The 15,628-nt window shown below is 38.0% G+C and overlaps 1 protein-coding gene across 1 annotated transcript in view; it reads right to left on the reverse strand.

Moving 5' to 3' along the window:
- Nucleotides 1-15,628, reverse strand: part of DNAH11 (dynein axonemal heavy chain 11) — a 344,761-nt gene that overhangs the window by 199,760 nt on the left and 129,373 nt on the right. Inside the window, exons 35-39 of the mRNA XM_070470248.1 lie at nucleotides 13,153-13,269; nucleotides 8,535-8,673; nucleotides 3,166-3,258; nucleotides 1,741-1,935; nucleotides 845-922 (exon numbers count right to left, since the gene is read on the reverse strand). Coding sequence (XP_070326349.1) covers nucleotides 845-922; nucleotides 1,741-1,935; nucleotides 3,166-3,258; nucleotides 8,535-8,673; nucleotides 13,153-13,269 — 622 coding nt within the window. The remainder of the gene's footprint in view (nucleotides 1-844; nucleotides 923-1,740; nucleotides 1,936-3,165; nucleotides 3,259-8,534; nucleotides 8,674-13,152; nucleotides 13,270-15,628) is intronic.

Genomic DNA, 15,628 nt, shown 5'->3' on the forward strand with positions numbered 1-15,628 from the left:
ATTGGCAAGTTCTATAGACATCCATGCCCTGAAGTCGCATGTGCGCACTACACTTATTTTTAGTCACCAGTTACTAAATATGTTTCTACCCAAGCACCCTCAATTAAAACACATGCAGTTCTGCCTATACTGTCTGCCAAGCAAGAAAAGTATGTTTCCAAGATGTCAGTAAGACCAAACAAAATCAAGCAGTGAACTAAAAATGGAGATAATAACAGCCATGGACTCTCATCACCGTACAGAGTAAATCATACATCATGCACCTAGCACAGCATGTAACAGGTACCTCAAAAACGTGGCCTTTGCTTCCGCCATTTCTTTTCAAGTTTTGCTTTGGCCCCACAGAAAGTGATATTGAAGAAAACTATTTGGGTTTTTCTCAGTGATACGGGAAGGAGAAACTAGGATAACTTGGAAAATACCAGAAAATAGTTTTGACAAATGTGGGTAGGGCAGAACCAATCTTGTAATCTGGGTATCTTATTCTAGAGTCTCTCAATATGTTTACTTTGGATAAAAGAATTCAGGTATATTACTGAAAGATGCATAAGACAGGAGGGCATTCATCTAAAAGTGTGAATAGGATGCTATCTCATGTGGAAAGCCCAGTCTTCCTTCATTTACTTTCCCTGAGTGCAGTGTTCTAGTAATTCCTCTCTCCTTGTTCTCATTATAAAGAAAAAGAGTGTCAACTGATCAGAGAGCAATATTAGAGTTTCAGATTCTAACCTCAAATTATGAGCAAATTCACTGAAGGGAACTCTCAAGTAGAACTGAATGTAGGCCCCACTCTTATGCCAGTTTTGTTCACTTCATGGCTGAAAGCTCACGGTGTTTACCATACCTTACTCTTCCCTGTGCCTGCATTTCCAACGACGAAGACAGAGTGCCGCATGGCCAACAGCTCCTCAAGCTGAACAACCTACAGACCAAACAACCAGACACTAGTTTCCTTTAAAAAAAATCTACCCATTTTTGCCCAGTTCTTTCCTTACAACTCAAGCCAGACCCCACCAGCAGCATTATATTCTGGGAAAATTCGGAGATAACAAGTGCTAAGTATAGTTTCTCCCGGATCTCCCAATGTAGAATATGGGGATGAGAATGAAGAACCACCATTAATTAGTTAATGAGTCACGGGCACGGGCAGAAGTGAAGTACAGAAGTACTTGGTACATGGCAGGAGTGAGTCTGAAAATCAGTAACACTCATGAACTGTGACCAGAAACAGTATATGGCCAATATCATCTATAACTAATGACACAGCCTCCGAATTATCTAAAACAGATACCCTTTATGTATTTTAACACTCCCAAATGAGCAAGCATATGCACAAGCCTTTGGGAAGTCAGATGACCTCATACATATGGACACGTCTCCCCACTTACAAACATGCGCTAATGAGTTTAGTACTTCCGCCCTTCCTTAAGATGGAGACAAAAGATAGCAAAACTAATTTTTGCTGCACATCAGCAAGGAGTTTTATGAACTAATGAAAAGTCTGTTCACATTGAAAACCATGACTTAATCATATCTGTATATGTTCACCTTCTCACAAATGGGATGATATTTGTATTTACTTTAGTAAAGACTTCCATATTAGAATGCTGTAAAGTATGTGTCAAGATTATCTTAAGGTCAGTGGAATATGTAAGGTGATGTTTTGGCTGCATCATGTCACTGCAGTCATGGGCATTGAATATCCCAAGGGCTGCCATGACAAGGGAATTCTCCTTTTACTTTGAGGATGAAGCTTTCCTCAGGCTGCAGGCGGAGCTCCATAGTGGACTGCCTGACCATCCGTTCAAAGTCGGGTGCTCTCCTCCGGGGCACGTCTAGGGATGGAAACAGGTCACCAATGAGGCCCAAAAACACAGAGGTGTCATCAGTCACTATTTTAGGCATATTGAAGTCCCTTAATGCTCTCATGAGTACCTAGAAAGGAAGAAGTAGAAAACAATGTTATTTTTAATTTTCATATCTAAGTCATGAGATAGATCTTGTTCTCTATTAGAATGGCATTCTATCTACAGGGAGAGTAACTGCTTACAAAGTCACATATCAGAACAGGAAAGAACTCTGTTGATAACATGGTTAACCTCAGACTAAAGCCAGCCAAGGGGCCCTGTCCCTTCCTTGACAATATTTGGATCTTAAGACAAGGTCTGAGGTGCTTCTGTCTGTAATCCTAAAACTCCAGGATATAAATTCACCAGGCCCATCAGATCATTTTATTCAAAATACTCTGAAAATCTCAGAATGATCAACTCCATCCATTTTTAGCTTGGGTTTTTATTCTGTATTGGTTGAAAACCAAAGACAGCTTTAGATATTAAAATCAGTAATTTGAACATCAGGATGACTTTCACACAAAGAGGTAAGTGTCCCAACAAAAATAAAAATATAGCAAGAAATAGCAAGAAAACAAACATATGACAATCTTGACCCAATCATGAACTGTGACTGAGAGGAAGAGAAAGATTGGAAAAAAAGCAGCAGAAATTCACATGATAAATATCCCTTAACATGAAAAGAAACTCAAAGGAATAGACATTTTTTGCAAAATTGCAAGCCATACTGCATCTACACAAAGGCTGTATATCAATTACTCTCATTACTTGTTTAATAGAGAAAAATGCACAATGTGGATGTTACTGTTTTTCCCCATGAAGGAGACTGGAACATCCCCTTGTTTCTCTAAATAACCAGTTAAGTATTTCATTGGTGTCAGGCAAGCATCCTTCCTGTTACTTTCTTCCTGTTCATCCCATGAAATGAACATACTTTCTTCCATTAGATTATGTCTTCGTTGACATTTTTAGGATTAATATCCCAACTCAATCAGATTTTCTAAATGCTCCTCAGAGAAAATCAAACAGTGATTACTGAATTATTTACAACTGTCCAAATACTTTTTGTGGCTGATATTTTAAAAGCACTTATAAAATCACAGTTTCTTTCATATATTCATATCCTTTTACTCAAAAATACTTGTAGTCTTGTATAACGTAAGAAATGCCAGTCCTCAAAATATCCTGTATTAAAAATAGATGTGATCCTTTTTAAAAGTTGTGGTATGTATAACCCACCATCCACACATACACTTTTCTTTGTACGAAGCCATTTAGTTATTCATGCAACAAAATCATATTAGCACTGCAGTACCTGATCTTCAGGTCTATTTTTATCTCCTCGTTTCAGGGAGCCAGCTACAACCAAGACAGATTTAATAGCACGAAGTCCCCAATCATAATGATCCTAAAATCAAAACACAGAAACATTCTTTCAAAAACTTTATGAGGGACTCAGACTCTCATTCCAGAAGGAAGAGCTCAAGGCTAAAAGAAAAGAATTCACTTAAACACGTGTCTTGACGATGTAAAGTAATATTTTTCTCCTCTCCTTGAAATTTTAAAAATCATGTCCCTTCACTGTCCTGCTTCTTTTGACTGATTTTCTGCCTCTGTCAGCAAATCTCTTCTTTCCATGGTGTTTAGTTGCAGTATTTGCCCAAGGCTCCACCTGCCTGCCTCCCTCTGTTCTTTCAATAAACTAGCCAACTCAGAGGTACAATTACTCCCATGTTTTACCTCCAACCACAAGCACACTCCTCTTGTCCACCTGGAGCCCTGCTATTCTATGTCCTCCTGGCCCTGGATCTCCAATCTCCCTCATTACTCTCTACAAAAATAAATTTTATTGGAGTACAGCTGATTTACAATGTTGTGTTAGTTTTAAGCATACAGCAGAATGATTCAATTATACATATACATGTATCTGCTCCTTTTTAGACTGTTTTCCCATATAGATCATTACAGAGTATTTATTCAGTGGCTCAGTGGTAAAGAATCCACCTGCAGTGCAGAAGATGTAGGTTTGATCCCTGTGTGGGGAAGATCCTCTGGAGAAGGAAATGGCCACTCACTCCAGTGGAAAATCCCATAGACAGAGGAGCCTGGCGAGCTACTCTCCATGGGGTCACAAAGAGTTGGACATGACTTAGCATTTAAACAACAACAGCATACAGCAGGTCCTTATTAATTACCTATTTTATACATAGTAGCATAGATAATATGTCAATCCCAGTCTTCCAACTTATCCATCTGGCCACCTTACCCCTGGTAACTGCTAAGTTTGTTTTCTACATCTGGAACTTCATTTCTGTTTTGTAGATAAGTTTATTTGAACCCTTTTTTTAGATTCCACATATAAGTGATATCATATGATGTTACCTGCAGGTAAAGAGTGGAGGAAGGATGAACTGGGACACTGAGATTGACATATACACTACTGTATATAAAACAGATAACTAATAAGGACCTACTGCACAGCACAGAGAACTCTACACAATACTCTTTAATGGCCGATATGGGAAAAGAATTGCAAAAAGAGTGGATATGAGGATAGCAGATTCACTTTGCTGCACACCTGAAACTAATACAACATTGTCCATCAACTTTACCCCAATAAAATATTTTAAAAATATGTTCAATGATTAAACCGATACCTCTTTGAGACTTCTACATTATCTCTGCACAAGATTTCTTCACAGGCTCCAAGCTCCTGGGGCACAGACCCCGTGTTGATTGTTTGCCTTCTAGGTCCTAGCATGGTGCCCTGCACAGAGCAGGGCCTCAGGAAGGACATTCTGCATCAGCTGAGCGGCTGTTTATAAACGGCCTTCCACCTACAACCACACAGAAACAACCCTTCTCTCTAATGTCTCCTGGCTATGCCCGAGGGAAAGTCATTTAAGCTCTCCAAGTCTTACTATCATCATCTATAAAAAGGCAGATGGAAGTATTCATCCACTTGACAAGGTTGTTGGAGTAAAACCAGTTACTGCCTTGACAGCAGTGGTGCAACACATGTTAAGTATAAACATGCCCCTCCGTCCACTAGTAGATAATAAAACCAAGGTAGTGGGCCTTAACCATCATTTCTCTTGGTATTAAAATAGAAAATAATGCAATGAAAAATACCACAGTGCACTGCAAACAATAAGCGCTTGATGAAGACTTTTGTTTCGGTTGTATTTGGATGCATGTGTGTATGCACGTATGTGTATACTGAGTCTCAATAGAAAAAAAGTGTGTTTTACTGTGGGTCACAGCAAAAATCATTTCAAAGCCACTGATATAGAAAGAACTAGGGCTTGAGGAGGGAAAGAAGGGGAAGAACCAACATTTAGAGGCCACAGAGATTGGGGTGGGGGTAAGTCACTGCAGTAAAACTATTAAAAAAGAGAATGTGTGAAAGATACATGTACTTCAAAGATACTAGTACTTCACAGCAGTACTATTTACAATAACAAATATAGGAAGCAGACTGAATATCCACTGACAGAAGAATGGATAAAGAAGATGTGTACATACATTTATATAATGGAATACTTCAGCCATAAAAAAATAATGAAATAATGTCATTTGCAGCAACATGTATGGTCTGAGAGATTATCATACTAAGTGAATTAACTCAAAGAAAAACAAATCTCACAGGATGTCAGTTACATGCTGAATCTAAAATGTGACACAAATGAACTTATTTATAAAGTAGAAACAGACTCACAGACATAGAAAACAGACTTACAGTTATCCAAAGGGAAAGGCGTGGAGGGAGAAGCATAAATTAGGAGTTGAGATTAGCAGACACAAATTACTATATATCAAATAGATAAACAACAAGGTCCTACTATAGCACAGACAACTATCATCAACATCCTTTAATAACCTATAATGGAAAAAATATGAAGATTATATACACGTGTGTGTGCTTGTGTGTATAACTGAATCACTTCTGTACAACAGTAACTCAACACTATAAATCAACTATATTTCAATTTTTCTTTTAAAGGTGACTTGATGACACTTCTAAACATTTAAACAGTGTAAACAACTGCTAAAATAATCTTCATCATTTTCATTATGTTATTCCTTTGGTCAAAAATGTCTACTGATTTTTCTAAAATCCATTCTCACAGCTTAGAAAACTATCAGGATTACGTCCGTAACTCAGCTTTTCCGTCCCGGATGAATTTCTTCCACCTCATTCCCTCCCTGAGGCTTCTCTGAGTTGGAAAACTCTTTCCTTGCCTGTTCTGCCTTTACTCCCAGCATCTTCCTCCTATAACTGGCTGCTGGTGTCCTAGATAGGATTAGAAAGGACTGGATTCAATCATGTTCCCACCACTTATTAGTCATGAGCTTCAGATAGGTAATTGCTCAGTTTCCTCATTTGTAAAATAGAATGAATAAGACTAAGTTCATAGTGTTTTTGTTAAGATAATAAAGATAATACATGGTTCCTGTTCCGTAAATACTGGTTCCTTTTTCCTTGAAACTATGATTAGTTTTCTTCATCCTCCATTTCTAATTTTTATGTCGTGTATACTAAATCTCCTAAAAATCTTTTTAACACAGAAATCTGAGTGTTTCATTTGTTCTGTGTTTACCCCCTTCATCATCAGCAGCAATAAATTTATTACTTGAATACAGTAAATGCTCACTAAATGTTTAAGTATGGTACTGGGAATACAGTATGGTTGTGACTACATGTATCCTGGATCCAGTAACACTGATTTCTTCTGATGTTTTTCCATTATAAAATTAAAATGGTTTCATTGAAAAAAAAAATGTCATCACAAACAATAAGGAAAAATTCTAAAATACAATCTTATTACCCAGAAACAAATGTTAAAAGTCACAATGTATTTTCCAGTCACTTTATACATAAAACACACAATATAACATATAAAATATACTCAAGTTATAGATCACATCTACAGTTTGGTATACTATTTCATTTCATATAACACTGTCATCAGCATTTTCCACACGCATTTGCCTCTCAGACTTTAAATTTCATCCCAACAATGGGTAATTTGAAATGAGTGTATCTGGCAGTATAAGTAAGTGTATGGTTGTAACTGTGATATTTTAATACTTACACCCGGGAAAAACCGCAAAATAATATCACTAGGAATTAACAAAAGGTCACCAAAAGACTGAAGTCAAAGGTGACCACAAAACTAAATTTAAAAATGGTGATGTTGTCACTCATTATCAGAGAAATGCAAATCAAAACCACAATGAGGTACCATTACACGCCAGTCAGGATGGCTGCTATCCAAAAGTCTACAAGTAATAAATGCTGGAGAGGGTGTGGAGAAAAGGGAACCCTCTTACACTGTTGGTGGGAATGCAAACTAGTACAGCCGCTTTGGAAAACAGTGTGGAGATTTCTTAAAAAACTGGAAATAGAACTGCCATATGACCCAGCAATACCACTTCTAGGCATATACACCAAGGAAACCAGATCTGAAAGAGAAACGTGCACCCCAATGTTCATTGCAGCACTGTTTATAATTGCCAGGACATGGAAGCAACCTAGATGCCCATCAGCAGATGAATGGATGAGGAAGCTGTGGTACATATACACCATGGAATATTACTCAGCCGTTAAAAAGAATTCATTTGAATCAGTTCTAATGAGATGGGTGAAACTGGAACCCATTATACAGAGCGAAGTAAGCCAGAAAGATAAAGACCATTACAGTATACTAACACATATATATGGAATTTAGAAAGATGGTAACGATAACCCTATATGCAAAAAAAGAAAAAGAGACTCAGATGTATAGAACAGACTTGTGGACTCTATGGGAGAACCTGGGGGTGGGATGTTTCAAGAGAACAGCATCGAAACATGTATATCTAGGGTGAAACAGATCACCAGCCCAGGTTGGATGCATGAGACAAGTGCTCAGGCCTGGTGCACTGGGAGGACCCAGAGGGATGGGGTGGAGAGGGAGGTGGGAGGGGGGACCGGGATGGGGAATACATGTAAATCCATGGCTAATTCAATGTATGACAAAAACCACTGCAATGCTGTAAAGTAATTAGCCTCCAACTAATAAAAATAAATGGGAAAAAAAAAAATGGTGATGTTGATATAGATGCCATTTTTTTGGACCCATCAGCAGATTCAATTAAACAGCAAGAAGCTACTGACTGGAGAATAAAGTATACATTAATTTGGCCCATTTCAGAGGCTAGGGAATTGCAGAGCAAAAATAAACACAAAAAAGCCAACTCTACCTTCAAAGAAAGAACTACCAACAAAATGAGAAACTCTTTAAATTAACATTTCTTGAGGGTTCTTCAGAAAATCAGCTTTCCCTGAGTCTTATGAACACTCCCACTCTCTTTCCCTGGAAAATAACATTCCCACCAAAAAAAGAGAGGCATCATAAAACTCATATCTAATTATAGCACTGATAACATTAAAAAACAATCACATAGCCCATTGATAAAACTGTATTAAATACATACAAAACCTTCAAATTTGTCTTGTGTGTTTAATTTTTTTAAAATGAAGAACTTGTAAAGCATAGATTTTCAAAATTTAAGGGAAAATATAAAATTATTCCTGGACGTCTAACTGTAATAGGAGTGATAAATTACCCAGCATCCATACTTTCAGAAGCTGTTTTAATGGGGTTTAACAACCAGGAAAAAGTAACAAAGGACCCTCACCTGCTTGGACAGGAGCTCCTGGCAGAGTGTGTACAACGTGATAAATTTGCGGGCTAATGAGCGCGCGTCCACAAAACCCTCAGCAACTAACAGGATTTCACAGATTAGCTCGATGTCTGGGGCCACCATGGCACAGGGTCTACAAAGTAAATATGAAATTTTGTTTTAAAATGTGATAAGGAAATAAGTACAAATTGCTGAAACCAAGTGATTAATGCATACCCACATTCTAGTCATTCCCAAGCAGGTCACAATTACCTGTCAATCTCAGGTAACAAGACCCTTCACTTCAACTAAAAAATGCCCAGGAGCTACTGGATACAGAGACAAAGGTGGAAAATCTGAAAATGTCAGAAGCACACCTGTAGGAGTTGAAGGGAAATCTGTGGGCACGTTCAGGAAACTTCCATTTTAAGTTGTCACTGCAGAAAGGTAAGTGATGTTTTGTGCTAGAGGTCAGCCTTTATCTGTAGCCAGTGCTGTGCTCGTGAACAGTTAACAACTGACTCTCCAAAAAATAGCACTTGCTGACTTGCAAAGAATCAGTATGTCCACCATGGCTGACTTCATCTACGAAGACAGTATCACTGAACGTGGAGCTAACATGCAATGAGGTTGCACGCCACCATACACGCACAACAGACAAGTGACCTAAGAGCGTAAGTGTTACTAAAATAGAGGAAACTAATTAGGAAATCATGAATTTGGATGTTTATCACCTTTGTTTTTCATAGATGTTATTTAGTCAAAAGTTTATATAATTTAGCTTTTTATTAGTATCTCTACTGAACAAACCTCACAAAATTCATGACAAGTTAATCATCAGCTCTTTCAAGCTCATACCAGTCATTTCCAACACTGACTAGATTTTTAAGATGAAAATTTACTGAAAAATAACTTTAAAATTCCCTTTTTGGGGGATGGGGGACTTTCAAAAAGTCCTCACAAGACAACTGCCATTAAAAGCAACATTTGAAAAAATTCTACTCAACTGAAGTTCAGTGCCAAGAAGTAGACAGAGTAAACAGGTAAATAAGCCTGAATCTTAAGACTTTTTAAAGCATGTATTCTATAGCATGTACCCCAGTAATATTTACCCATCTGTTTTTATAAATATTATTATGGTCTACTGTGTGCATGTCTAATTTTTCATCCTAAAAATTCCCGAGTCTCTCTGGACCTATGTTATTGACTACTTCTACCTAAAGTAGCCCCACAATTTCTCCCACAGTATCTAAGTAAATACAGGACAGAAAAGGCTAGCAAATTTGCTTAACTGGTACTTCCACAAATATTGCCAACTAATACTCAAAGAGTATTTTGCGTACCATAAGGGATGCTACAGCTTTTCTGTACTTTCTCACTTAATTCTCTCAACTGTTCTTGTCTGTACTTTACTGAGGTGCAAACTAGGGTTTTGAGCAGTACAAGCACACGACTGGGTAAGCAGTGGAGCCATGATACTTAAGGCTCAGGCATGCTGCCTCCACTCATGAATACTACAGGCATCACCCGATCGTCCTTCACACTTTGCTGAGATCAATACTTGTCCCATACACAAATGATGCTGCACTTATTTAAGCCAAATTTATGAAGACTTCACAAAATAATTTCCAAATTTTAAGACCCAAATGAAAACCAGTACAAGATGAACTGGAATACAAATGTAAAAAAACTGGAGAGATCTACAGTTTTCAAATGGAAATATTCTGCAATTATTATATTGATTTCCAGGACAGTTATTTTCTAGAATTTTTTTTTCAAGGAAAAAAAGACATAAAATTGCTATTGCAATAAATTGCATTATAGAATTGCTGGAAAGAAAGCTATTATATGAGAAAACAAAGACATTCACTAAAGGGTATTAGAATAACTGAATAATAGGGAAAAGAATTCTGTTTAAATACTCATTTCATGTTACCTACCAAAATAAGACCTTAATAGATGAAGCACATTTAAAAAGTCATACTCTAAAAATTAAAAGAAAATACAAATGAAATATGTTTAAACATTTAGATGGATGGACAAGCAAATTTTAAGCTTGATAGAGTTAAAAGAAATCACACTAAAAACTACAGAGGTTCTTTCATTCCATGTGAAGTAGTATATCATTTTGAAGGTAGACTGTGAACAAAGACACATCAAACATGGAAGAACTTTTAAAAAATAAAACTGATAAGCCTCCAGCTCATCAAGGAAACAAATGGAAATAAGATACAAATTACCCTTATTAGACATGGATTTCAGGACATCACCAGAGATAATAAGAGAATATTAGGAACAAATTAATGCCAATAAATTCAACAGTTTAGATAACATGGAGAAATCCCTTAAATGATGCAAATCACAACTAATTCAAGAAAAAAAAAATCTATATCTTTTAAAGAAACTGAATTGATCACTAGAACGAGTCCAACAAAGAAAAATCTAAGCCCAAGTATATGTAAGGCTTCACTGATTAATTCTGTCAAATAGGGGATAAATAATACCAGCCCTACAAAACTCTGAAGAAAACAGAGAAGGGAACATATGTCAAGTCATTCATGGGGTCAGAATTACCTGGGTCCAAAACCAGATGAAGATATGACAAGAAAGACGCTACAGGCCAACATCCCTCGTGGCACTGATTTAAAAATACTCAACAAAATAGTGATAAATTGAATCCAATAACACAGATAAAATAATAACTCCTGACCAGGTGGAGTTTATCTCAGGGATGCAACACTGAAGAATTGTGTATCATCTGAACAATCAATGAATATAGTCTGACACATCAACAAAAAAGAAGGGAGTCATATGAAAACTATTTTAAAAAAAAAAACTTCTAAAAGAAACATAGTGGGAAAAGTTTGCAACCTGTCGTGAGTCAAATGGTCTTAATTAGGATATTTCTAAAAACCATGAAACAAATTGAAAACTATATTTCATTGAATTTAAAACTTCTATTTTTGATGGACACCATTATGAAAATGAAAAAGCAAGTCATAAATTGAGGGGAAAATACTTGCAATGTGTGTATTCAACAAAGAAACTGTATGCAGAATACAGCACTTCACCAAAGACGGTATGGGAATGGCCAGTAAGTTACATGGAAAGATGCTCAACATTATTAGCCATCATGGAAATGCAAGTTAAACCCACAATGATATACCACCTCCTATTTATTATGTTGGTTAAAAGTAAAAAGACTGATAATATCAAGTTTTAACAAGAATGTAGAACAATTGTTCTATATTGATGGTGAGGGTATAAAATGGTACAGCCATCTTAGAAAACAGATTTGCAGCTTTTAATAAACTCAAACATACATTTGCCATTTGACTTACTAATTCCATTCATAGATATCTACCCCAAAGAAACATGTATTCACACAAAGACTGTACATGAATGTTCACAGCAGCTGTATTCATCATCATCCCAAACTGGAGACATACATCAACCAGAGACTAGATAAACAAACTGAAGTATGCCTCTCCAATAGAATACTCATTAGGAACAAAAAAGAACAAACTACTGATGCACTGGATAACTCTGATAAATCTCCAAATCATAATCTTCAAGGAAAGAAGGCAACACAAATGAATACATACAGCATGGTTTCATTTACATCAACTCTAGGAAAGACAAATTTAATCTTGAGTCACCGAAAGGACCTCAGTGATATGGGGGATTAACCTCAAAGAGGCACAGGAGAACGTCCAGGGGTGTCGGAAACATTCCACATCTTGACTGCAGTGGTAGTGTTTCCACCAACTGGATACTTAGGTGGGTGCATTTTATTGCAGGAAACAAAGTTGATTTAAAACGTGAGTTAAACAGAATGGGTTCAGATGAAACAGCACAAGTTCTCTGACAGATTGCCATAAGTGTATAAACTGGCAGAGTATGTTTGGAAAGCAGGTTGTCAGTAAAGACTTCAGCCATTCACAAAGTAATTCTACATGTAGAAATCTATTCTGGGTAATAAGCTTCATGTGAAGGGATGCTTACAGCCTGCTATTTTGTGATCATAAAGAACTGAAAAGAAAAACACAAGCCCTCCATGTCAGACAATAGGGAGTGATTAAGAAGATTATGGATAAGCCAAGGGAGAGACCATTTTGGAACTACAAAGAAATGGTATTTCTAAAGAATTTTCAGTAATATGACAAACTACTTATGTCAACACATTAAATGAGAATTAAATGACAATTATGCCTAATCTAATAACTTAAACTCATAAAACAGGAATTATGAGACTAGAAAAAATACAACAATCATATTTCTAGGTGATAAAATTGTAATTTTTTCTTTATTCAGTTTCATATTTTCCAAATAGTCTGTACTTTGTGAAAATTATGTTTATAATAAAATTGTTTTATTACAAATATAATAAGAGCTAGTATTAAATGTTCAATGTACCATGTAACTTTTATGTAACAATTTTGAGGTCTGATTTCATATTTCACAAGAGTTAATTTATCATGGTGAAAGTTCTCTCTATAAAGGGATCCCAAAGAAACAATAAGGGGTTTTCCATAGAAATTCTCGAGTAAAAACAAATCATTTAACAGTGCAAACCAGCAACGTTAGGTGGCATGAGCGCTCCAGATGCTAAACCACCAAGCATAACACTTGCCTGAAAAGAGCTTTGAGATTTTCTGGTAATTCAGTTCGACCAGCATATCCTGGGTTCATAGTGATAAATATTCCGACTGATGGCTTCAGTATGATAGCTTCGCCAAGAAATACAAATCTACCAGAAGAAGAATGCTGATGGAATTAAATGTGTTCATTGAATATCAATGCACATTGACAAATGCAAACCACTGCAAAATGCAAATTATTATTAGGAAGCTGTTTATGCTGTGTAATTTTCTTTAAAATTCATAAGCATACATATTTTGAATATCTTGAAGCATGTTTATTAAAAATACACTCCCTTCCCCCAAAGGAATTACAAGTATGGCAAGTATTCCTTTGTTATTTTAGCATGGCCACAGTGTGCAAGAATATAAAAATGAGGACTTGACTATTTTAACAGTTAATGAAAGGTGATGTCATCTTTGACTTCAACATGGTCTGCAATTTCTTGAATGTGATGTGGTACGGATGGAGAAAGTCCAGCTCAGAGAAGGAAGGGACTTTTTGTTCAGTCGTTACCTTGTCTGTGTGCTCACCCTCCATCTCTCCTTCCCTCCCACTTATTCAACAAGTATCTACTGACCACCATTGAGAGGTGGGATTCCCAGGTGGCGCTAGTGGTAAAGAACCCGCCTGCCAATGCAGGAGACATAAGAGATTGTGGGTTCGATCCCTGGGTTGGGAAGATCCCCTGGAGGAGAGGACACGGCAACTCACTCAAGTATTCTCGCCCGGAGAATCCCATGGACAGTGAGGTGTGGAAGGCCTCAGTCCATGGGGTCACACAGAGTCAGATACTTCTGAATACTGTGGTGCTTGTGACAGCTAGCTCTGGGGCCAGACTGGGAGCATTCAGAGACCAGATATATCACTTTAGGCATATTCCATTCCTGCATCCAATACAAAAGGCGGGGAATATAAAAATAATATTATTGGATTATATGATGATTAAAAGAGATTATGTATATAAATGGCTAAGAGTACAGTGTCTGCATTTATGTGCGTGCCTGCTTATCCGCTCAGTCATGTCCAACTCTTGGCGACTTAATGGACTGTAGCCTGCCAGGCTCCTCTGTCCATGGGATTTCCCAGGCAACGATGCTGGAGTAGGTTGCCATTTCCTCCTCCAGGGGATCCTCCCGACGCAGGGATCAAACCCATGTCCCCTGCATTGGCAGGCGGATTCCTGACCACTGAGCCACTAAGGGAGACTGTACAGTGCCTGGAGCATGGTAAATACTCAACAGATGTTAGTTACGACTACGGCTGTGTTCAGAAAGCTTTAACAGGCCCATTAGGCTGTTGAAGGCCAGGGAGATGGAGCATAAAGGCCTGTAGGAACCAAATGGAAGGACAAGCTGAAGGGAAAAACTTTCCCATGGGGGTAAACGAAATAGCCCCTTCATGGAGCACTGTCCTGTGGCAAAGGGGCTTGTGTAGCTATGAGCCATGCCATGTAGAGCCACCCAAGATGGTCAGGTCATAGAGGAGAGTTCCACCGGAGGAGGGAATGGCAAACCACTCCAGTATACGTGCTGTGAGAACATCATGAACAGAAACAGCAACAACCTCAGATATGTGGATGATAGCACTCTGATGGCAGAAAGTGAAGAGGAACTAAAGAGCCTCTTCATGAGGTTGAAGCAGGAGAGTGAAAGAGCTGGCTTAAAACTAAATATTAAAAAAAAACTAAGATAATGGCATCTGGCCCCATTACTTCATGGCAAATATAAGGGGAAAAGGTGAAGGAGTGACAGATTTCCTCTTCCTGGGCTCTAAAATCACTGAGGATGGTGACTGCAGCCATGAAATCAGAACGACTGCCTCTTGGCAGAAAAGCTATGTTAAACCTAGACAGCATGTTGAAAAGCAGAGACATCACCGAAAAAGACCGACAAAGTCTGTTTAGTCAAGGCTATGGTCTTCCCGGTGGTCACGTACGGCTGTGAAAGCTGGATCACAAAGAAGGCAGAACACCAAAACTTGATGCCCTTGAACTGTAGTGCTTGAGAAGACTTCTCAAAGTCTCTTGGACAGCAAGGAGATCCAACCAGTCAGTCTTAAGGGAAATCAACCCTAAATACTTATTGGAAGGACTGATGCTGAAGCTCCAGTATTTTGGTCACCTGATGCGAACAGCTGACTCATTGGAAAAGTTCCTGATGCTGGGAAAGATTGAGGGCAGGAGGGGAAGAGGGTAACAGAGGATGAGATGGCTGGATGGCATCACCAGTGCAGTGGGCATGAACTTGGGCAAACTTCGGGAGATGGTGAGGGACAGGGAGGTCTGGTGTGCTGCAGTCCATGGGGTCGGAACCAGTCAGACACGACTGGGTGACTGAAAAACAGCAGCAGCAAGTGAAACACATATAAGGCTTTCTCTTGTTGAGAAACGGCAGGGCTGAAGTGGTGAAGGACCTGAGCCTCCATCATCAAATACAAGAGGGATAAGAGAATGCCCATTTTAGGAC

Source organism: Odocoileus virginianus, chromosome 1 (genome assembly GCF_023699985.2).
Source record: "Odocoileus virginianus isolate 20LAN1187 ecotype Illinois chromosome 1, Ovbor_1.2, whole genome shotgun sequence".
NCBI lineage: Eukaryota > Metazoa > Chordata > Mammalia > Artiodactyla > Cervidae > Odocoileus > Odocoileus virginianus.